We start from the raw sequence: 23,729 nt of genomic DNA, 5'->3' as shown, positions 1-23,729 counted from the left end.
GAACATCCCCCCCCCCCATCCCAACTCTTGCAATGTTGAGCATGATGTAGGCTATATGGCAAAAGGCTGCTAGTTTTAACTCTCCTTTCTTGTCCTTATGTATTCTTTGCCTCGGTCTCATCTACATAACTTCCAGCAAGTTTAGAAAATAAGTTCTTATTTTAAAACCAACTGGACTAATTGGTGCATTAAAACTAACTGGACTTATTGGTGTGATGCTATTGTATGCATCATATGGCAATGTCTATTGAAAGCAGAGTTAAAGTAGAATTAATCGCTACAGGTTAGAAATATATTACTTTTCTGGTTTATGATTGAGCACTTGGGGACAGTATTTTAATGTTTATCAAAGGCTCCATTGTTGAATCTGCTGTTGTTTCTGCCATTTGTGTTCATGGTTGTGAAGCTAAAATTAAGAACTGTTTAAAATCTTGAAAGTTTCTTAGTTTCTTAGCCAACTTGCCCCTTTTCTAATCCAGTATGAAAACATGCAACTGGCATATGAGTAAAAACACAAATAAATTAGTATGGTTTTTATTAATTATCTAACTGTATTATTGAGTAGTTGGAATTTAGGTAGCACTTTAAAGACTTAACAGCACAGCTCTACACACATCTCTACACAGAAGTGAGTCCTGCTGAGTTCAAGGGGACTTAGGCTCAGCCTAACATATTTACTGTGGCATAAGTTTTTATGTCCTTGTTTTGTCAGGTGCATCTGACAAAAATGGATTCTCGTCCACAAAAGCCTATGCCAGAATGTATTTGATAAATTTTAAGAAACCAAGAGAAACTTTGTGACTTTATTATACTTCCTTATGGGTTGTAATTTACCACCTACTTGTTGTTGGCATCCATCTGTCTCAAGAGGCAATGGGTTGAACCTCCTGCGAGGACATCAAACCTTAGTGACAAGCCTGGGCAGTGTGTATGGAGGTCCTTCCGGCAACTCCTGCAGCTAAGCTGGTGCCAAACATATTGCTCTGTTTTCATTTGACCACATCAATGAGGTCAAGAGTGGGGGTCTTGTCGTCTGGGCCACCTACTGCATGTATTTTATTCTACTAACTTTAGACAAGCACGGTGAAAGAACAATATCTTTCAAAGTACGTTGTGTAATACCAGAACAATATAGAAAGTGAGGTTAATGAGAATTATTTCATGATACATCTTTATGGAGTCACAAAAGAAGGTTTTAATGTTTAGCTCACCATCTCACTGGTTAAGGATAAAGGTGTCTACTACAACAATTAACGCTGTTGTCAATAATTCTTTTTGGAAGGCAACAGTTTCGTTAATGGACGACTAAGATAATCAGTTTCAAGGTATATAATTTATTGGTGGATTTTCATGTCAGAGCCAAAATAAAATTGTGGATGTGCAAAATACAGCTTGCAATGTATTTTGTTTTGTTTTTAAAATCCAGACAGTTGGGATAAAGGGTTTATGGTTATGCTTCGAACCATCTGAGTTCATAGAATATTGTGAATTCTGCATTTCTAATGTTATAAAATCAACACACTCAAAATGCAGCCTAACCTTTGAGTGAACAACTACCACCACTACACTTTTGGTTGATACTCGATTAGAATAATTAAACAGATCAAACCTGAAATGTTGCAAATTCAAGTATCTGTGTGTGGAATTCACTCCTGTGGATTCTGATGTGAGTTTTGAATACCTAATGGATCTTTCAACTGTTGTTGACATAAAATTGTCAGTAGTAATTGTAGTTTTGTAATTGGATTGTTTTGTATATTTTTTAAAATTAATTATCTTGGGACAGTTTGTTTAAAAGGTAGCATATACATTTCTTTGATAAATGAATGTAGTTTTGTGGAAAATACAGAGGACTGGGATGAATAAATTTAAAAAGAACAAACCAGAAGGTGCTGCCTTCACACTGAAGTTCCTAGGTTGGTGATGACAACAACTCTGATAGGGGCGGCAGCTACTGGAAAATATGGCTTCTTATATAATAAAACTAATATTTGTTTGAAATGGTTACATTGGCCGGTATACTTTTTATGCCATTAAGGAGAAGTCATATATTGTTTTCACTGCTATCAAAAAGTAGTGAAACAGTCAATTTGTTTTCACTTTTTTATCAAACGGTAGGGAATGAAATCTTGTTCCTATGTGTATTGCTGTGATTCTGAAACTGAGATTAGGCTTTATTATACTCTGTCAATCATGAGTAGACCAGATAGGCTGCTAGATAAAAGGCAGGCAGAGATGCCCCAATCAGCTGAACTGATCATTATCTCTAAATAGAAGAGCAGTCAGAAGATTCCTTTCACTCTACAGTTGGGAAGGAGAAGAAACAAAGTGGAAAAGGTCACTAACTCATAATAGCCAGATAATTATTTTGGTGCTTCCCCGCCCCTGACAACTGAATGTGAAGCTAACATTGCAGTAGACTAGAGTATAATGCAGTTATTTGAAATATATTGAGTAATTTTTTAAAATCAGTTTATCAGCTATATGAACTCCTTTGAGGTAATCCATGAAGTACACAAATCTGGCTCCTATGGCACAAACATTTGTTACATTGCTATTTAATAGCAATAGGTACATTTCTTTATTTTCATTTGTCTTGCCTTATTTTCCCTTGGCCCCATAAGATGTAGTCTCCATCATGGAGAAGCGAAGTTGATAACTGGGTTTATTAAACCTTATGATGCTTTGGAGGGCACTGTTTGGAAAAACCCACCAAGCAAAAAAACTTGTTTGCTTGGAAGTCATACCCCACTGAAATCCACGGGGCTTAGGGCCAATTCACACCAGTAGGTAGGCTCCACACATGGCTAGATTCCACATATAAAGTAGAACGAGCCTCAGTCTTGTGTATGTTCCCTGCAATGCGCTATATATATATATATATATATATATATATATATATATGCATGCACACACAAGATACAGAATATATGCCTCATCCACATGCTGCAGCTACTCCCTTCTGTTGCATATGTGGAATTTGAGCCTAGTATATTTGTGTCATTATGTATATAGACAGGATGTATTCCACATATCACATTGTACATACAGGGCAGGGGAGAAGCCATCCTAGCACAGGTGGAGCCAAAATGCTGTGGCTTTTAGGAATGTGCCTTTCCTTTCAGAGAAGTATGTTTAGGATTGCGTCCCTGAGGGAGCAAGCTAATCATAACCGACTATCGGCTGAACCAATCTTGCAAAACGTTCTGCCAAAAAAGAGAGCAACATATTTCATGGATATAACCTTTCTTGCCTTCTGTGTAGAGAGAGAATAAATCAAAGTGGAGGCCCATGTACCTTTCTCAGATGTTGTCGTAGAGGTCTCTTTCATTGCACAGGGTTTACAGCTGCTAAGTGCTTCTGTTGCAGCAATCACATTTGGCAGCAGCTGAAACCATGTTTGTAACCTGAGTTTCCCCCACTCTTTCTTTCTTGTGCAACTATGGATTTTCTCACCTCAAATGCATACTTAATGGGCATTGAAATAAATCTGTTGAAGATGTCACAGCTGGACTTTTACAGCTTCCTGCAAGTATGAAGGCAGAACATGTAGAGGATTACAGTAGTTAAGTAAAGAATAGTTTTGAATTTTTTGAACTGTTTTAAAACCAACAAGAGTTCAATATAATTCATCTGAGTTCCACTTTATGTTTATTTTAGTAGAGTAGTGGGGAGCATGGATAGGCATGGATATGTATATGAAAGGTTAAGAGAATAATGGCTTTATATTTCTGTATGTAAAAAGTCAGGGATAATACACATAAACAGTTTTTGGAAAAGCAGATTTGTCACTTGTATTGTTATATCCCTTGAGCACAGTCCAGCCCATATTGTAATTAGGTCACTTGTAACACGGAGAATCTTGGAGAATAATTTGGTTTGTTTATGTGTGGGTGGAGATATATATATATGAATGGGACTAAGTATCATTTCTTAGCTCCTTCTGTTCAAAGTGCCCAGGGTCCCAGACATGCCCAATTGAAAGTGATTGCTTAAATAACATTAATTATATAATTATGCAAGAAAAATATTGCAATAATGAATTTATTGCATTGATAGAATTTGGATGGAAATTTCCATTTGCCCAGTTTGTTAAAATGCTTTAGACAGCACTCCCTAAATGCTTTGAAATACAGTTCACAAAAAGGTTAGTTGTGTTTGTTTGTCTTTATTGCCTTTCCCATGAATTCAAGGAGGTTAATAGCATTGCAATAAATATGCTACCTTTTACAAAGCTTGGACATACTCAGTCACTACTGATCCTTACTAAACTAGGCTAACTCTTCCAGATGTTTGGAATGCTAGTTATATCTATACCTCTCAGGGTGGGGTCTGAGATGAGCCCCCCCCCCACGCCCAGGGAATCTATCGCCAAGTAGGGATGGACAAATCAGTGCACATCTGGTCCATGTCAGTTTTGCATGTGTTCATTCATGAGTCTGTTCTGCCCCGTTCATGGATTAATTGCATTTTTTAAAGTCCATAGGAAAATGTATTTAGATATGCACTTAATAATACTTTATAATATATATATTTAAATGCTTATTCTAGCTCAATGTACACATTTCTTGACATATTGTATCACAAAAATGTATACTTTTTGCATTTTGGTGCATTTTTAAAGCTGAGAACTATGTTAGCTATTTCAGAGAAGCATGAAATCCAATAGATAATTACATTCTGATCTGTGCATTAGTCCAGAAGGTGTAAATTAGGTCAGTTCGCTTAAAAATGTGACCTGAACAAAATTCTTCTCCATCTGTAGTGCCAAGAAAGGGAAAAGAGAAACACTTTTGAATTTAGACAAAGAGAGATACAGTTGCTATGTTTTTGGACTTGACTGGTATAAGCCTTAGGGATGTCCTGTTGCTTTTGACAATTGATGCCTGTTTATATACTTGTTTCCCATTCAACATAACTTGTTTGTTTGAAGATAACCAGAGCATACAAAAGCAGTGCAAATCTCCAGGACTCTTTCCTCACAAGGACACTGACCCTGTGAAAGGCTATTCCCTGGCATGTTCTATGGCTTGGGAAATTGGGCAACATGAAACACTATTGTGTAATATGAAAACACAAACTTTATCACCCAAAAGCTTCACAGTATCAGTGAATTGTGTCACCATTCTGTGGAAGAGAATTACAATATTTCAAGTAACCAATGGACCAGTGCTACTAAGTTAGTAAATAAATTGGAGAAGCTTGTTCACATTTATTTATTCGCCTGCCTCCCCCACCCCCACCCTGACAGGGGCTAAATTCAGCTTACAGATAAAATAGGAACAGTTAAAAACATAACTAATGAGAAATATTTAGCATAAATCTAACCACAAATTTAATATATGTAGTTCATTTTTTAAAAAATACTGTGGCTTATGGAAGGAATGTTTTTTGGTGTCAGTGTCAGATGAAAAATGGGGAAACAATTGCACATGTTAAGCACTACTTTGGCTGGGAAGTTTCCTAGAGCTTGGTTAGGCAAATTCAGAAATTGGAAGGTTTCTTTTCCATAAGTTTTGATCTTCTCCATTGATCCCTTGATATCATCCTTTGAATCTGTTTGTGTGAGATGAGGTTGGTGTCAAAAAGGTGAATTAAAGGTCTGTGAAATGTTAAGACAATTTGCCAAGGTGACGTTAGGGTCATTTTAGATAACTTAGAAAAAGATGAGTCTGGGGGTTTTCCTCTAGTTTTTAAAGTTTAGCTATCCAGTGAGTCTTATAAATGCTGACCTAGTTCCAAATCAAGCTGAAGGGAGTTAGCAGCCTCTACTGACTACAATAATGTTTTGCATGTTTATTCTAGAATGACAAACAGAAATATAAAAATTAGAAAAATCACAGGATGGGTGAGATTCTAAAAAACACACCAGAAAATCCAGCAGAAAGGTTACACTGTGTGTGTGTGTGTGTGTGTGTGTGTGACATGGAAGGGGAGTAGGTAGAGACCAAACAGACTAGAATTTGATTAAAATGTCAATTAAAAGTACTCTTTATAATCAAAGCAATTTATGCTAGTTGGCATGCTGATGAGTTCCAACAGTTAATATGCTGTACTTTCCCTTTTTTTTCTTAGTGTACCGAAACTGCTCAAAATGAATCTAGTAGCACAGATACTATGTCAGGATTTCTACATGGATTTCATCCACCATTTACATAAATATAACATTGAGGAGTACAGTATTCAAATGTGCAATCCCTCTGCATATAGTTTGAAATGGTACAGTTTTCAAGAGTGATATGTCAAATGATTATTCTGAATAGGACAATATTTATGCTTTCAGAGGAGTAAATCTTTTGCAGTAGAAACAACGGTCTTGTGGCATCTTGAAAACTATCAAATGTATTACATTGTTATGTGCATGTGGAATGGCTGGTTCAATGAGACATACACACACAAGCTTCTTAAGTGGTATGACAATGTTATGAAATAATAGGATGGTTTTGTTTTTTAAAAAGAGCAAATCTACATGGCAGTGTAGAAGGCATGGCATCACGAATTCATCACCTCAAGTAAAAACCCAAAATATTAATGATTGCTCATGTGTACCCAGTAAACAGGAGCATTTTGAGCTCAAGGAAGGGTTATAAAAGAGTTAATGCTTGCACTGAGTCAAAAGCACATTGATTGTCTTGAGGCCTAGACAAAGCAAATAGTAATTAAATAATCTCTTTCCAAGCCAAAGGCTTCCAGTGACCTAGAGATGATTAATATAGTTAATATGCCCTTCAGGAGTAAAAGGGGTTGCTAAATATATGTTTCAAACAGACACATTTAGCATCAGTCGGTCCAGTGCAATGTAGTTCAGTCTGGCGAGATCCTTTCCCCCCACAAGTCTTGGCTGGGGTGGTGGGGGGAAAGAAAGTGCTTTATAATGCAAAAGACATAACAAAGATAGATGAGGGAGTTAGGCAAGATTTCGATCGTGGCTTTATATTTCCATAAGTACTGCTTATAACCGCTAGTATATGAAAACTGTACAGAGGAAAATGGGGATGCGAAGAAGGATGTTCAGTTTTGTGTATGCATTGTTGTTCACAGTGAGTGCATAGTGTGTGTGTGTAAACTTAATAAAATATGAAGTAGGAAACAAGACAGCAAAGTGGACTGAATGAAAAAAGAAAGGAAGGAGCTACTGTAAAGTACAAACTGTATACAATGGATTAATCATATGGAAGGGAATACCTGTTGGGACCCCCAAAGCACTGGAACTATATGGGTGTAACAACATGCTTTTGTGTTAGAAAAGTAAGAAAACTGAGTATATATTGGAAAATTGTTCTGCATGGTTATCTTTTTTAAAGGGATGTAACAGTTGTTTAGATTGGAGAGGATTTATTTTGATCCTGCAAATCTGCTTTCCTGTTATGGAACAAACACTGACCTTCTCCATAAAAGCTAAAACTGTATTCTGTGTCTGGCACAGCCTGTATGACACCGGCAGCTCTAGTGAGACAAAATGGCTTGTAAAAAGCTGCTTTTTTATACTATTGATCCATCTAGCCCATTATCCTCTCCACTGATTAGTAGTGGTGCTCTAGTCTAGGGTGTCTGAGAAAGGTCTTTCTCATCTCTTCTACCCAAGATCCTTTTTAACTGGAGATGCTAGGAACTGAACATGACTTTTGTGCATGCAAGGCATGTGCTTTACTGAACCACAGCCCAGGGTGCATACAACGAGGTTCTTCTACGTTGGAATGGGAGACTGCGACAATGATGGTGGCTGCTGGCAGCTGTACTGTGCTAAACTGAAGTTTGTATTCAATTCCCTTCAAAGTGTAGATTGTGAAATTGCACAAGTTTTAGAATCCTTGTTCTTCTTCCTATTAGTTCTAGTGCAGAAGCTTCCAATATTGGATTGTTAGGCTCTGCTTGTAAACAATAATTTGCAAGGAACTTGAGCAGATTCCTTGGGTCTAAGAAAATGATTTTTTTCCTGTTGAAATGAGTAAGAGCGAATAATTGTAAATCAAAATACTTCACCTTTTATCTACACTGAGATGTGAATTGTGCTCAGTTGTATATTTAGTGCTTGAAAAGCAATGCAGTGTAACTATAAGCACACTAATGCAATTAATTTCATTCATTTCTAAAATCTGTATGCTGCCCTTTGATGGTTTATAAAAGGAAAACAGTATCAAGAAGAATCAAAGCCTCATTATAGTTTTACACACTGAACACTGCAATCATATACATGTCTCCTCAGAAGTAAATATTGCTGAATTCTGTGGTCCTTACTCTCAGGAAATTGTGCATAGGAATGCAACAGTAATTGTTTAAAATATCCAGATAATACAAACAGGTCATTGTCAGCCTTTTAAACTCAACTGAGGGAGGTATTTGGGGTTGCAAAATTGATAGTGACAAGTAGCAAGATCTTTTAAATGGTTTCACCTGTGCTGTCGAATTTTGAAACAGAGCCCTGGTTAAGGTGGCAGGTGGGATATAAAAATTTCATAACAACGTGGACAAAAAACAAAAGAGAAGGGGAGTTTTTCTTGTACCTCTTCCCTAGGACATGTAAGTACAGTCAGCTGGAATATAGCCCGGAAACTAATTGGCAACCTGCAACAACAGTTTGCTTATTAGGGTGGTCACGTAACACATCTCCACAAAAGAGGACGCTGATTTGTGTAAAATTTGCTTCCACTAATTCATATGTACAGATACAAATGCAGAATTGATTACTAAAATTTTAATAGACGTACAATATATTGAGAAAGACTGGACAGGTGATCTGTGTGCTTGCTCAATCTGCTGTCCAGGAGCTGCTTTTGATGGGCAACTTCAAGGTCCCTGCTCTCCCTTCTTATGGGTCTTTATCTTTAAAACCAGACAGCTCACCAACTAGAGGATTCCTTCAAACAAAGGACTGTCCTCTGCAAAGGAGAGCATATGGACACCCTATTGTTTTTGCCCATTGTGGTTGATACAAGTCAACATCCTAGCTGTTGAACAATGAAGGGGGATTTGTGTAGGATTTAAAATACATTGTATAACTTGTTATGGATTACAAATGAATATGAATATTAATGTCACAGAGCAAGCATGGCAGTTAATGAATATTAATTCACTTGTTCCCAGGGACCACTCTAAACTTCAAACTCAGTTATTTTGAGACCAATGCATTCACAAGCATAATCTTAAGGTACTTTATTCCTAATGACACAGAAGCTAAACTACCTGGGATGTGGGAGATTTGTGACTGGTTCTCACTTTTAGTTTTTAATTAAAAATAGCCATGGGGTGCTTTGATTTGAGTTGGATCAATGGCCCTGTGGGAGGGGCAGTCCAGCAGTTTTGGTGCTGACTCCTTCCTTTGTGCCACAGCTTTGAACTAATTTAGAGCTGCCTGTGGCTGCCTTGAACTGAAAACGAAAATATTGGGAGGTTTAATCAAAGATCTCCTGCAGTCACGTGTCATTTGGACTCATTTTATTCAATAAACTCCACATTCTGCTGTAACCAATAAGCCATACTTTGGATAGTAAATTCGGTCTATGAATAACATATTTGCTAATAGGCCAGAAGTATTATGTACAATACTGACTTCATTACATTGCAAGTTTCAGCTGCTAAAATGGGACAAACCTTTAAGTGGTGTGTGCAGGTTCCTATAGAATCGTTCTGTTGCTTGCTCCATTCTATGTTCTCTAGCTGACTGTTGTTCACATATTAAAAGAAAAATGTGTGAGGCAAAATGTGTGTATTTATAATGTATTTCCATAATTTCACTTCAGCAGTAACTGGATAGGCGGTGGGAAACATTTGACATTCTAAGTCAAATATTAACAGCTCTCATATCTTAGCTCCAGCTTTGCTACTTTAGTGACAGTGTCTTGTCGCTTTGGAATCTGCTCCTGTTGTCAGCTTGATGCATCACTTGCTATGTAGGATTTAATTCTCTGCTGCAAACAAAGTTTAAAGAATCTGTGCCCAGTGTGGGGTGTGGGATGGGTGTGTGAATTATAAAAACATGTTATAGTGATACTGTTTTTCCATAACACATTGACTTCTCCAAAGTCGCTGAACGCTCCAAGAAAATTGGGTTCTATTATTTTCAGCAAAAAAATAAAAAAATATCATAGAAAATAAGTTCTTTAAAAAGAATTCACCATGTTTTGGCTCTAGTTGAAAAGAAAACATCAAGGCTTAGACATGTGTGGTGTATCATTCATCTCCTCTCCCCACCCCAGTGCATCTCAAATTGTGTTCCTGCCTAGGAAATAATCCAAATCCCCAGAAGTAATGCATACCAAAAGCTAGATTTACTAGGCATTTCAAGAATGATAATATGCCACCCCAATCTCTGAGTGGTGCGAGATTTCAGGGGGTTCCAGGAGCTTACCCAGGGTTCAGTTTCCTTGGAATGGGGCAGAGCAGATATACTGTGGTGTCCTTTCAATATATGGTTTATTTCTACATATATACAACCTGAGCCTAAAATGGAGGGGATTACAGCATTAAAACCCCCAGAAGGTCTAGCTTCTCCTATAGCCACAACTTTGGAGGCATGCACAAATCAAGCATTGCCCTCACTCTCTAGCTTCTGCCTACTTCTAGCCCAGCTTCCTCACACACTACCTATTGTGCTTCTCACTATCAGCCAGGTGAGGGAGGAGGGGGCCCACCCATTGGCACAAAGCCATTTCCGTTATTATACTAACTACCATGCTTAAGCCCATTAACGCATCAAGAAGCTGGTCTGGCTACTTCCAACAATTGAATCCTCCCATTAGATTTTAGCCCTTGCTGGATCCAGGATGCCCCAAATTAGAAGGGACTCTGGCATCGTACAGACTAACCCCCAACCTCCCAAACTCACAGCAATAACAATTATCTGGTTTGTTCCACCCAGATTTTGATGTGAAAGACTGAAGTCTGCATAAGCAGGAGAGATGAGCAAAAGCAGTCATCTGATGCAGTTAAATCAGTGGGATGCATCTACCCATTGTTTGGTATATGAAACCTGTGCCAGCCTTTTAGGAGAAGGGTGGCTGGGTGGGTACTGCTGAGGCAGAGGATCTTTGCTTCAAATAGCCAATGTGACATAGGAAGTGAGAACAATGATATTTTACACTTTATACCATAGATGGGGAGCTCCTGTTGCTCTTGGACTCCAGCTCCCATCAGCCACAGCCAGTAGGGTCAAAGGCTAGGGATGATGGGAGTTGTGGTTCAGCAACATGGGGAGCGGGCACAGGTACCTGTATCTCCCATCTCCAACACCCATTTATAAAGCCCCCCTTCCCTCGTTCGTCCTGCCTCACTAGAGGTATTCCCTATGCTAACAGGTGCATTTGCAGTTTTAAATGAAAAACTAGATATAAGTAAAGTTTATGTTCCTGTCATGATTCCTTAAGACTTGTCTCCACACAGCAGTCTTCAGACATTTATAATCATGTTAGCCCAGACTCCAGATTTCTGGAAATTAACTTTCTGCCTAATACATAATTAAATAAGTGCCTCCAGAACATGACTAATCTATATTATAAAAATAAGAAGTAAGTATAAAAGATCAATAAGGTATGGGAGAGGCTTTGTGTTTGAATTTTAGTATTACAGATTAGTTTTGAATTTGATAAACCTTGAAAAATAGTCTTAAGATGTTCTTCCATGCAAAAAGTTATTGCATGCATTGTGGTGTCAGAATCAAAATGAATTCTGGAGAGTTCCTTAATTTCATGTTTTACTTGTCATATATGTTCATATTCTGTTCCTGTCTGTTGTTTAGAAAGTTTCTACCACACCATGTGGTAGTAACATTAGCATGGGAGAAAGAATAGACCTATTGGGCAGTCTCACCATCGCACTGAGCCTTCGATGAGGACATTGTTTCTATATTTAGTTGCTTTATATGGAGTAAACATAATGGTCTGATTTATGAACAGACAGTGATACAAACAGATGTTATGCATTCACAAGAGATAACTATGTATGTAGAGCTTTGATACTCTTTTTTTGTTTGTTTTTATACTCTTGTTTCAGTTTAGCTCCCCTGCCCCTGCAGGCTTGCAAAATATTAACTTGGAAGCAGCCCTTAATTGTTTTTAAGTTATCAACACCATACTTCACTATCCTCCAAATGGTTCAGTAATTTTGCTTCCTTTGTTACACTGTACCATGTTTTGCCTGTGAATACTTTCTTCCTTTGGGTGTTTTCCGATGCAACCGTATAGCATTTTAAGAACTCTACTGCCTTACTAATAAAAGAACAGCTATTTAAGCAGCTATTAAGTTAACATTTCTTTGTTTTGTGCCTACTGAGAAGTAAGGAAGGCTTGAACCCTCCAATATCCCTGGCATTTAAGGTCTGATGCCTGTTTTATGGGTAGTGTTCATCCCTTGAAATCCATTGACTTGTTATTTAAGTCCATTCTGAGTATAACTTACTTTATTATAATGCTACATGTATGACCACATTTCTATCTGTGCAGAATACTTGTTTGTGTAGATATTTACAGGTAGAAGAATGGCAATTATTTTTTCATACCTTCTGAAATCTCCTGCCATTTCTATATGCTGCCTTTCTTGACTAGGTTTTGCTGACACTGACAGAAGCTTGATTTTCATAACTTAAATAAAAAGAACACTGCATAGAACATAGCAATAGATGTAAATATTGCAGTTTTCCCCATGAACTACTGTGTTTTACCTTATACTCAGTTTACTTAGCATGCAATCCATACCCAGCTGAAATTATTTGCCATGGGCTGTAATGACTTCAGCCATGGTTTTCAAAGAAAGCCAAAGAAATCTTTCTTTTACACATCTTTTACACATCTTAATAATAAAGCTAATGGCTTCAGAACTATTTTTGTAATACTTGTTGCCCAGATAGATCAAAATAGTTTGATTCTGCCTCCTTGTTCCAGGAATATTTCCCAGTTACTTGGCAACGAAAAGTAACCCTTTGAGAACTCCTTTGAAATAATAATAACCCCAGTGTACCAACCAACCTCTTTTTGTCAGATAATGAGTAAGTTTGGATCTGTGATACATAGACAATGCAAGTTGGGTTTGGTGAGAAGATTCTTGTTTTCTCCAAGCAGCAAGGTAGCTTGGTACTCAACAAAGATTAGTTTGATTGAGCTGGAGTTAAAGCTAAAGAAAGTAGCTATGTGTCAAATATGGCTTCATTTGCCCTTACTTGTTCTTGCTCTTTCCTTGTGGCAGGCTGAAACCTAGATAAGTTGAGTGAATCTTTTCTGGAGTGTTGAGTTCAGAGGATCATCTTGATAGAGGAAATAGACCAAATTCTTCTACCTTTCTATGGTTCTATCACTGTCCTGTTTACCTGAGTCCATTATTGTTTCTCTCTCTTATAACACTGGGTGCAAAAATGAGGGGGTTGGAGTGGAAACCAGTTCAGTAAAGAATAAATAGATGTGTTTATCTTGGACACACAATGTGCTTCAGTTTGTTGAGTTTTGATCTTTATTTAAATCATGCATAGCCTCTTATACTCTATCCCACCCTCTCAAATGGATCTTGCACATAATATCAAGCTCATATGGAGTACACACTCCATATTCTCTTCTTGCATGTAAAGTTAAGCCAGCTTGCTTATATAATCTAAGCACTAGTCAGTTTGTGCTTTTTGAGTGTTGTGTGCGATTCTGTTTGCTTATGTATATTCTCAGTATGAATAGATCTTTTGCCAACCTGGCTGGCTGTACTTTTGCTTTGTTAATACTGTAATCAGATTGGTTGGGAGACATAATGATGATATAACCAAACAACTACACTGGCTTCTTTTGCAAAAAAGAAACTATTTGTATATCCAGTGCTGTACTGTATATGTCTGCCTCTATGACAAAGCACACTTTAAAGACGACAGAAGACAATCTACACATATCAGTGATAATGTGTTTTGCTGCGCCTTGCACAAATCAATCTAAAATCTCTTGCGTAGGTTAGGAATGAGTAAAATTGAGTGGATCACACTTGCAGTGATGGTTTGACTAATACATAGCAAAGTAGTATGGGTCATATCTATCATTCTCCAGTGGCTAGTGCAAGAGTTCTTGTGCTAATGGATGGGCAAAGTTTCACAACAAAATATTCCACCTAGGAATTGCACTAGCAGAAGCTTCTTACTCAACAGCAGATTTTTGTTGAACCATCTTAGGTCATGCACTTGTGTTTTCTCTTGCACCACAATGTTCTGCCAGCACTACGTGACTTTAACTTACTGTTGCACTGGATACAGTCCTATGTATAATGTCCTGTATAATGTTTCAAATATGTTCGTGCATTGTAGTGGGTTGGACTAGATGACCCTTGTGGTCCCTTGCAATTCTACAATTATATGACTCTACCACATTAACATTTAGATCATGAGAAATGTTATCATGTTCTAGCCAAACTTTGATGCATCCAGATGATTGCAAAGTGATAGCAATGGAAGAATCCAAGCTCGTAGTTGCTAGTACTTAGCATCTGTTTTACACATTATTTTCAGAATATAACCTACTGCCAAAACATGTGAAAGAAAAGTAGGGAGTTAGGTTTTGTACATTACCTTACAGGGTATTGAAGTAGTTATATTCACAAATAGAGGAGGTTATTTTTGTTGTTGATCTGGAGACGTTCCAAATTTTCTGTACATAAGGTACATAGGACTAGACAAATATTGCTCTTCAGCCTGCAGCAACAAATAAGAGACCAATCTTTACTCATATTATCTTATTTTAGTTACAGAGGTGGAATCTACACACATATAAAAAACTTAGTGAAAGTGCTTTTTTAAAAAATGTTTTGAAAAATACATTAAATTTTCATAGCTCACTCTTGCCATCCAATATACATTTGTATATTGCACTTTGCAACACATTTAAAACATTTTATTTGCAGCTGTGTAGCTGAGCCCTTAGTGCCATTACTCCCTGTAATTGCACCATAATGGCTGTGCTAGTTGATGCTGCTAGTTAATTCGCCCCCCAGCAGCGATCATTGCAGAGGTTGGTACTGTCCCCATTGGGCATGCCAGGCACACTGTCACTCACTCACAAAAGAACACAAAGTCTGGAAGTGTCTTTATGGTCAGTGAAGGTCTGCTAGGATTGTGCCAATTAATTTGGAGAAGCTATAATTTATCCAGCTGACTCCAGGTGAATTTCTTTTGGAATAATATGCATCCACCAGAGGAGAATAAGAGGACCTAATTCTCAGTGGTATACTGGAAGCCCATAGTTCTTATATCTAACCTTCCCCTCCTTTTGAACAGACAAGTGATACTGAACTGAATCCTTGAAAGATACACGAGTGAATGTAGTTTTCCTTTGGGGCTTATCCACACGTGCCTTTCCTCTGCTCTTTCCAGGCGTGGCTGCACTTTAAAGCTCCATGTCCAAGTGACCCTCCTTTTTTTGCTCCAGAGTTGTTTTCCCCATGAAAACCCATTCTTAAAAATAGAATCAGAGTAAATGGCAATCCCTTTACCTTTTGACATAAATGCCATTTTGAAGTATATGGTGTTGAAGGTGGGTTTGTGGATTTTTAATTCTTTGTGCAATTGTCCTAACCTTTCAAAGTACTGGACTGGGTGTATTCTTGCGGCTAGTTCACACATTACATCTACCATTTGACTCTGTGTTGTATGAAGTAATTGAACATTAGGTCAACTGTGAAGTCATGCTTGTGTGTTGCAAAGCCAGAGCCTGCTGAATTAAGGAAGCTTATGTTTCTGAAGTTGAACCAAATTCAACAAATGTACAAATGCAGTGCTTCTCTTTTCTGTTTCATCTTCTGTTGTAGGGATATAAAGCTACAGTTGTTCCTGCCATCTTCTGCTGTCGGTTAATAGAACAGACATGTTCAGCCCAAACTAGAGAAATTCACAACTTTGGTGAACAGAGACTTGTGCAGTATGTTCTGTACCAAACTGAAAGACCTGAAGATCACTGGCGAGTGCCCTTTTTCATTATTGACCCAAAGTGGGATTTCAGATGAAAATGAGGATGAATGTGCAGAAGTGCCAAATAGTTCCAAGGCTGCTTTGCCAATTTGCAGAGAAAAGACTACGCACGGGAACCTTCCACAAAGGAAAACCAGCAGGAGCCGAGTGTATCTGCACACTTTAGCTGAGAGCATCTGCAAACTCATCTCTCCTGAGGTATAAATTATTATGATGCTTTGATGAAAGTAGTCTAAAAGACCATTCTAAGGGAGGTTTTAGAGGAATGCCTTTTAAGCAATAATTTTAAAAGCAAGACAATTTTCACTTGATGAATGCTCCTTTTCAAACTCTGTTCTTGACGTTGGGTTCTGTTTTCATTTCTAATTATGCCTAATCCTGTAGTTTGAAACCTTTTGCATTTATTTAATCTTATTTCACTACATCTTCTGTGTTTAGGGAAAGGAAAAGAAGGATGATTAAAAGCAACTCAAATATGCAATGTTTACTCACACATTGATTTAGCAGTTACTTAGCAAAATTTAAAGAGGTTAGCAACCTATGCGAAGTAAGGGTGGATAATACTTTGTGCCAGATGAACCATGGCAACATCTAGATGGAGCAGATTTACTCAGATTTATTCCATGTCAGGGCACCTTAATTTATTATAGCAGTGAATTTGTTGCAGAATTGATGAGAGATATGCTTTCTGGAGCTTATTGCCATTCTGGCATACTAACATGTGAAAGTTCGGAACCATGTGAGTGGGCCAATCACATAGGTCTTTCCCAACCAAACATATCCTGTAAGGAAGAGGTAAGATGAAGGATCTTTGCAACTGGCCTGCTGCACTTGGCTTCCTAATGTTTTGATGGCAAAATAGGAAGCCATGGGGAAGCAGCTGTGGTAACAAATGAAAAACCCAGGATTGCAATCCCGTTATCACAGCCAACCACCAAGTTATGTTTTAGACCACATCTCAAAAAACAAAAGATATTGTAGAGCTAGAAAAGGTGCATGGAAAAGAATTACTGGAAACCACCTAGTTTTAATGGAAAACAGTTGGAGCAACCTGAATATAAATTGGTACAATATTGAAAAATTGATGTGTAGATAAGTGTGGCTTACACTGAGCACAACAGAGGGGGTGGTGTCTGTCATCTCATCTACTGAGCACTGTAGAAGGAATGATGCTTGCTAAAGCCATAGTGTGGATAGAGAATTGCTGGTCAATAATAATAATAATAATAATAATAATAATAATAATAATAGCTGTGGAAACTGGAAAGGGGGAAATGAAAACTTATGGATTATAACTACAAACTTTCAGTCCAGAAATCCACTACACTATTAAGGGCAAGGGCAATTTTGCTAATTGGATACCAAATCTTTACATGCTCTTTATTACTCATCTCGGCCCCTGCTTTTTACGGAATGTCTGTTTTTTTTTGTCTTCTCCCCATTGTAGTTGTAGGAAAGGCATCCATAACTCAAAAACATTTTATAAATCCATGGGAGAGTGTGACAAGAAGCAAATTTAGTGGGCAATGCAGCAATGTCTAAAAGCATTCCTTAGTGAGACAAGTAGCCTCCTAACATGGAGTCAGACTAATGGTTCATCTGTTTCAATGCAGTCTATCCCAAATATCATCAGTTTTTTGGATTCACTGAAGCATAGATCTTTTTCATTGCACCACTGTATGGGGTTCTTTAAAAAGCAATTGGGCAAGTTGTCTTCCACATGCAAAGTATACTGCCTACCAGGAGTAAGGTATACTATTCATGCTGCTGTCTTTTAATTAAGATGCTTAAGCTTAAGCTCATTTACCTGAGTGTAAACTCAATAAGACTTATTTCTAAATAGACATATATAGGATTGTGCTGTAAAATATATACTAAAAGAGACATCTCATTTTGTTATATTCAATGTTACATAATGTTAATGTATATACTGAAATGATAGGATTCAGATATAACCATAGAACCTTCATTGTTGCCTCTAGACTTGGTTTGCAGTTCATTGAACTGGTACACTGACTGAGAAAATGTGCCAACATTGCTTTCAAAGGTGCAGATTGTTGCATGGGCATTGACTGCATTATATGTGTGGGGGGGATACGCCTATCTATAAAAACTGGGGCGGGGAGATTTCAGGCTTGCTGGATTTACCAGCAAGCTTTGTTTATTTCAGCATCCTAAATTAGAGAGAGGGAGTCATTTAGTTGTTGCTGTCATTAAATAACTGAGGCAGAAACCCTTGTTGATCTACTGCAAAGCACCCAGAGATCTCCCAGTCGATTGTGACCAGCTTTCTTTCCACCCCTGCCTTAGATGGTCTTAGATTTGTTTAAAAGTTACTATCTCTCCTCACTGGATGTACGCAGTTTCCACATGGAAAACTCAAAAAACTGAGAAGGTGACTATCGTGACTTGGATCAGCACAGGCTGCTTCCATTGACGTCAGTGAAAGGTTGTGTGCAAATATCATGGGGAGTGTATAGCGTGGCCCAAAATAGCATTTGATGAGATTCAAGATACTAGCAAATTCATGTGGGGCTTTGTTTGTTTCTTAATTCGTTGGTTGGTTTGTTTTTTAAGAAGATTGTAAGTCCAGACTCAAATAAGGAGGTTGGAAAGCGCTGCACATATTGTTTCTGTTTAGATATAAATATTAATTACATCTTGTTTTAATAAGGTATAACATTCATTCAGTTGTTCTTTTTATTTCAAATGTAGAACACAGCCTTCATTACCAGTGTAGTTTTTTCTTGAGGCAGCATGGACATACTTCCATTCTTCCTCCCATAAAACTGCTGTCTACAAAGTTCTGTGTGTCACACAACAAGGTTAATGAACGACAATAAAACATTATGTGCCCAAGCTTGGAGATCCTGTCATTTTCACAATATACTCATATATACTGACTCTCATATTAGGAGGCTAAATAGATAAATAGTTCAATCCTCTATTGGGGATTTCCTGCACTGAGCAGGGCATTGGACTAGGCGACTTACACAGTCCCCTCCAACTCTATTATTGTATAATTTGGGCATTCTGATACATATATAAGTCCTGAGATACAGTTGACCAAACTTCATTATGTGCTAACTGAAGGGAATTGCAGCATTATCTTTCTGTCAAAGAAATACTTCAGTCCTGAAAGCTGCCATGTGTTCCATTTTCATATGTGACATCTATCCTTCATTTCAATGAACTGAGTCAATACAGACACAGATCACCTTCCTTCATTGAAATAAATGGACAGGCCCATACAAATGGGAAGCTATGTGTGTTCATCAGAGCACTCCATGATTAATCACTGAGTTGGAAGGGCTGAGGAGTAATGAAGTGTATCCAGTGGATATGAGCACACTGCATCTTCATTTGTCCACAGTGGCATGTGAATATGGACAGTATTTGGAGAGTAACATCTGTAGCTGGGCATCTTATCAATGGAATGGGCTGTGTAGTAAATTTCCATAACAGTGATACAGGCCCACAGTTGCTTGTTGTGTTAGTATGGGAACTTACAATGTGATCTCCCTGATCCATATGTAGTCTAGTGGCAGGTGCTTTGGCACAGAATGCTGGCCATCTGAAAACATCAGTCACATTACACTACACCATAATGTAGACAGGACAAGTTGGGGACTCCAATGATCTACAAATAGGTGTGTTCTAATTTTGGATAGAATTGCATTCTACCTTTAGTATAAAGTTTGCAGCTCATTCTAATATGAAATTCTAATATATGAAATGCTTAAACTTGACATTTGAATTAATATGACTTTTCTCCTTTCAGTATGAAAGGTTATATCTTGCATTTCAGAGGACACTAGCAAATAATAAAATAAAAGAAAGCAGGTAAGTTAAATAAGTTAACTTTTTGCAACCAATAACAAGTGCAAAAACCAAATAGGAAGTTGGATCCCATTTATGGTAATGACTGCACAGATTATATAACAAACCCCTATGTTAGTGAAATCAGGTACCATAAATGCCAAACACAGTCTTAAGTATTAAGGTATCAAACAATAATTCAACATTAAGACACTGGAAACTTTTATCAGTATGTCATTGTACCAAGACTGAATTTTGAGCAGTATTCCCTTTAGAGTTTTCCTCTCTCTATTGCGAAGACATTTTGTGTTTGCCTGTTCCTACAAATGGGAGTTGCAAAGTTGTCCTTAGGCATGAGAACTAATAGCTTTAAAAAGTAGCTGACTTTTACTTTTATTAAAAAATATATTCAGCTATATATTTTCCCTAAGAAAGGGGGAGGGAGTTGCATAGGAGTCATGAATCTTTATAATGAAAATTCAAGTCAAAGCAGGGATTGGACTAGGAGGCAAAATTTCATAGCAGTCTTGCCTAGTCTCTGATCCTGCTACTCTTGGAAGCTAAAATTCCTTTCATAATAACTTGAGTTTGTAGAATTTGAACACTGTGGCACTATGATTTTAAGCTAACTCAGCTGTGAATCCTACTGATATTCGAGTGTAGGATTTGCTTCCAATTACTTGGCGGTGGTGGTGAAGATACAGAAAGATGCTAGTTCTTTTGCTAGTGGTTGTGTAGGAACAGAATAGGTTGGATGAGGAAGAGACACAAAAGCATTGGCTTGCTTAATTGTTTTTCTGCAAAATTGCTTAGCTAGCAGATAAGAAAGAGTAACTAAATTTTTGAGTAAATGGGAATCTAAAGTTTTCTCAAATTAACTTTGCAAATTGGGTTGCTTATCTGTTGTTGTTGTTTTTTCAGGTTTTAGTACCTGAAAATTAATTTTTACTGTGGATTAGGTAGTTTTTAAAATTCTGTTTTGCATCATTTATAGGAATTCTGAGGAAAGAGAAGACTTTGAAAAGCTAATCACTGACCATGCAAATGCATCAGGTAATGGGATATCTATGGCAAGCAATTCCACTTAATGTAATTAGTTGATGCTTATTAAACATTTGAAGTGGAATAAGTTCTGCACACACCACTCACATTTGTGACCAGCAATAGTGAGGGATCATGTTGATGCAGTTCATATTTTGAGGACACAGTAGGAGATAATAAATTACTTTCAGGGCTAACAGTGCAGTCTTCATTATATGGTGTTGATTCAACCTGGCTTTGGCTACTGTGGGAGGTTGACAATACGAGCAGATATTTTCTAGTGCAATTGTTGCTTAGTTTAAGAAAATATTTGTGTTGCAGAGGATTTATATTTTCTAGGCATTCACTCAAACTACTTGGTTGCTGAGAAAATGTTATCCTTTCTGCTTTATTGTGATACTAAGTGCTTTGTGTCTATTGCAAACAAGCACATCTGTTGCAATAGTGAGTATATGTGCCTTTAAAAACAAGCTCCATTTTAATTTTTTTTTAAAAAATTATATAGCTCAGGAATGGGAAACCTATGGCTTTCAATGTATTCTTAAACTCCAACTCTCATCATCCCTGCCCTGGAACTGATGGGAACTGGAGTCCAGCAACATCTGGAGAGTCATAGATTCTCCATCCCTGCTTTAGAAGGAGAGCACTCTCTCAAGCAGCCCCATAATACTTAAAGGGATTAAATATAAAGAAATCTCCCTTCCTCCCCAAGTCATTTGGTGATCCCTTTTGCTTTGTTATTTTGCTTTTTTGGATGGGTAGCTGCACACTCCTTCCTCGTTAGTATTGGAGTACAGTGGTACCTCTGGTTAAGAACTTAATTCGTTCTGGTGGTCCGTTCTTAACCTGAAACTGTTCTTAACCTGAGGTACCATTTTAGCTAATGGGGCCTCCCACTGCCGCCGTGCCACCACTGCATGATTTCTGTTCTCATCCTGAAGCAAAGTTCTTAACCCGAGGTACTATTTCTGGGTTAGCGGAGTCTGTAACCTGAAGCGTCTGTAACCTGAAGCATCTGTAACCCAAGGTACCACTGTACACACCTCCTCTGCAATGCCATCTCTCTGTCATGAGGTGGTACATGAACATTTTGGCATTTCTTCTCTAGAACTTGCACACATACCACACGTGTTGCTTTCCAGTGGACAAGTGCCACCTCAGACTCCAAAATCCCTGTTTCCTACCAAATGCTCAGTTCAGCTCTTAGATTTTAGTAAACTCTAATCCATGTCTTTTTTGTCCATTTGGAAGGACTCTTATTCATTGTCCTCCACTAGAAATGGTTACCAATTTTTTGCTCAAAACAAATAGACGTGCAAAGGTGTTGTTATAATTTGTCCAAATGATTTCTAAACAGTTTACAACTATAAAATAAATCCATAATTAAAATACCTAACATAAAAATTCCTTAATTAACATATACAATAAAACAATTAAAGACGTAACGATTAAAAGTTTAAGATATTTAAAATAAAATAAAATTGCAAAGCAAAGTCAACAAGTACTTTGCTCCTACCATATGAGGTTTTGCAAGAATGAGAGGAGATTCCTCCAGAGACTGATCTGAAATGGCTTTGTTAGTTTGAAGATGTTTAATAGTGGAAAACAGGTTTGGGGTGAAAGAAAATGAAATGCAGAAGGATTTTTAAAAAATCAAAGGCATACTGTTTAGAAGAATGCTGGTATAAAATGTTTTAACTTTGCAGGAGTTCCAGTAAACATTATGAAGGAATCGCTTGGTGAAGAGCTTTTCAAAATATGCTATGAAGAAGATGAACATATCCTAGGAGTTGTCGGGGGATCCCTCAAAGACTTTTTGAACAGTTTCAGTACTCTTCTGAAGCAGAGTGCTCATTGCCACGATGCAGAAAAAAAGGGTAGACTTGAAGAGGTCTCAATACTGTGCTTGGAAAAGGACCCAGATTTCTTAAACGTGTACTATTTCTTTCCCAAGAAAACAACCAGCCTGATCCTGTCCGGCATTATCAAAGCAGCAGCTCACATTTTGTATGAAACAGAGGTTGAAGTGACAGTGATGCCCCCTTGTTTCTGCAAAGATAGCGCTGAGTTTATTAACCAGCCATATTTGTTGTACTCTGTGCAAGTCAAAAGTGCAAAGCCATCTTTATCTCCCTGCAAACCTCAGTCTTCTCTTGTGATTCCTGCTTCTATGTTCTGCAAGACTTTCCCATTTCATTGCATGTTTGACAAGGATATGGCTATTCTGCAAGTTGGCAATGGTATAAGGAGACTGTTGAGCAGGAGAGAATTTCAAGCAAAGCCAAACTTTGACGAGTGGTTCGAAATCCTGGCCCCTAAAATAAACTCCACGTTTAGTGGGATCATGACAATGCTAAACATGCAGTTTACTATAAGAGTGAGACGAGGGGACAGCACTCTTAAAAGGTCAACAGGGGTAAGAACAGGTTTATCATATTTATATTTCTTATTTCTTCATCCCATCTCTAATTCAAGTGTACAAATGCAATAGTAGCTTTGGATGTATTGCACAAGGCAATGAGTGAATAACTATGAATGATTCCTCCTCCCATTTGGGGGGGCTTTGACATCGGGAATTTTGAATTTGAAGTTTCTCCTCATGTAAGTTTCTTTTCATAGCAAAAGCGCAAGCATAAAAAATTCTTGCATTTATTTGTTAATGCTTCCATTCACAATGGAATGCTTGTTTGAAGTAAGCTATTCTCCACTTGTTACATTTATTTTGGGGTCATTCCACTTTGGACTGCGGGTGAAGGGAATGCATGTTTTAACATTACCTCATGAGGAAACGACCCTACTCATGGAAAACAAGGATGTCAGGGAGAAAGCTAGGTTAAAACTCCACCTTAAGATATATTTCAATAAGGAGGTTTTTTTTTAAAAAAGCTAACAATCACAGGAGAGCATTTAAACATGTTGGCCCTTGCCAGCAAATCTGTAGGATAGCCTG

The 23,729-nt window shown here is 37.7% G+C and overlaps 1 protein-coding gene and 1 long non-coding RNA gene across 2 annotated transcripts in view; one reads left to right on the top strand and one right to left on the bottom strand.

Moving 5' to 3' along the window:
- Nucleotides 1–23,729, bottom strand: part of LOC309349509 — a 362,599-nt gene that overhangs the window by 121,091 nt on the left and 217,779 nt on the right. The gene's annotated exons all lie outside the window — the stretch shown is intronic.
- Nucleotides 1–23,729, top strand: part of GUCY1A1 (guanylate cyclase 1 soluble subunit alpha 1) — a 35,524-nt gene that overhangs the window by 2,414 nt on the left and 9,381 nt on the right. Inside the window, exons 2-5 of the mRNA XM_081875331.1 lie at nucleotides 15,760–16,117; nucleotides 19,701–19,762; nucleotides 20,733–20,791; nucleotides 22,486–23,195. Coding sequence (XP_081731457.1) covers nucleotides 15,872–16,117; nucleotides 19,701–19,762; nucleotides 20,733–20,791; nucleotides 22,486–23,195 — 1,077 coding nt within the window. The 5' untranslated portion in view covers nucleotides 15,760–15,871. The remainder of the gene's footprint in view (nucleotides 1–15,759; nucleotides 16,118–19,700; nucleotides 19,763–20,732; nucleotides 20,792–22,485; nucleotides 23,196–23,729) is intronic.

Source organism: Podarcis erhardii (genome assembly GCF_964252035.2).
Source record: "Podarcis erhardii genome assembly, chromosome: 9".
Taxonomy (NCBI): domain Eukaryota; kingdom Metazoa; phylum Chordata; class Lepidosauria; order Squamata; family Lacertidae; genus Podarcis; species Podarcis erhardii.
This window is presented reverse-complemented; position numbering and strand designations above follow the sequence as displayed.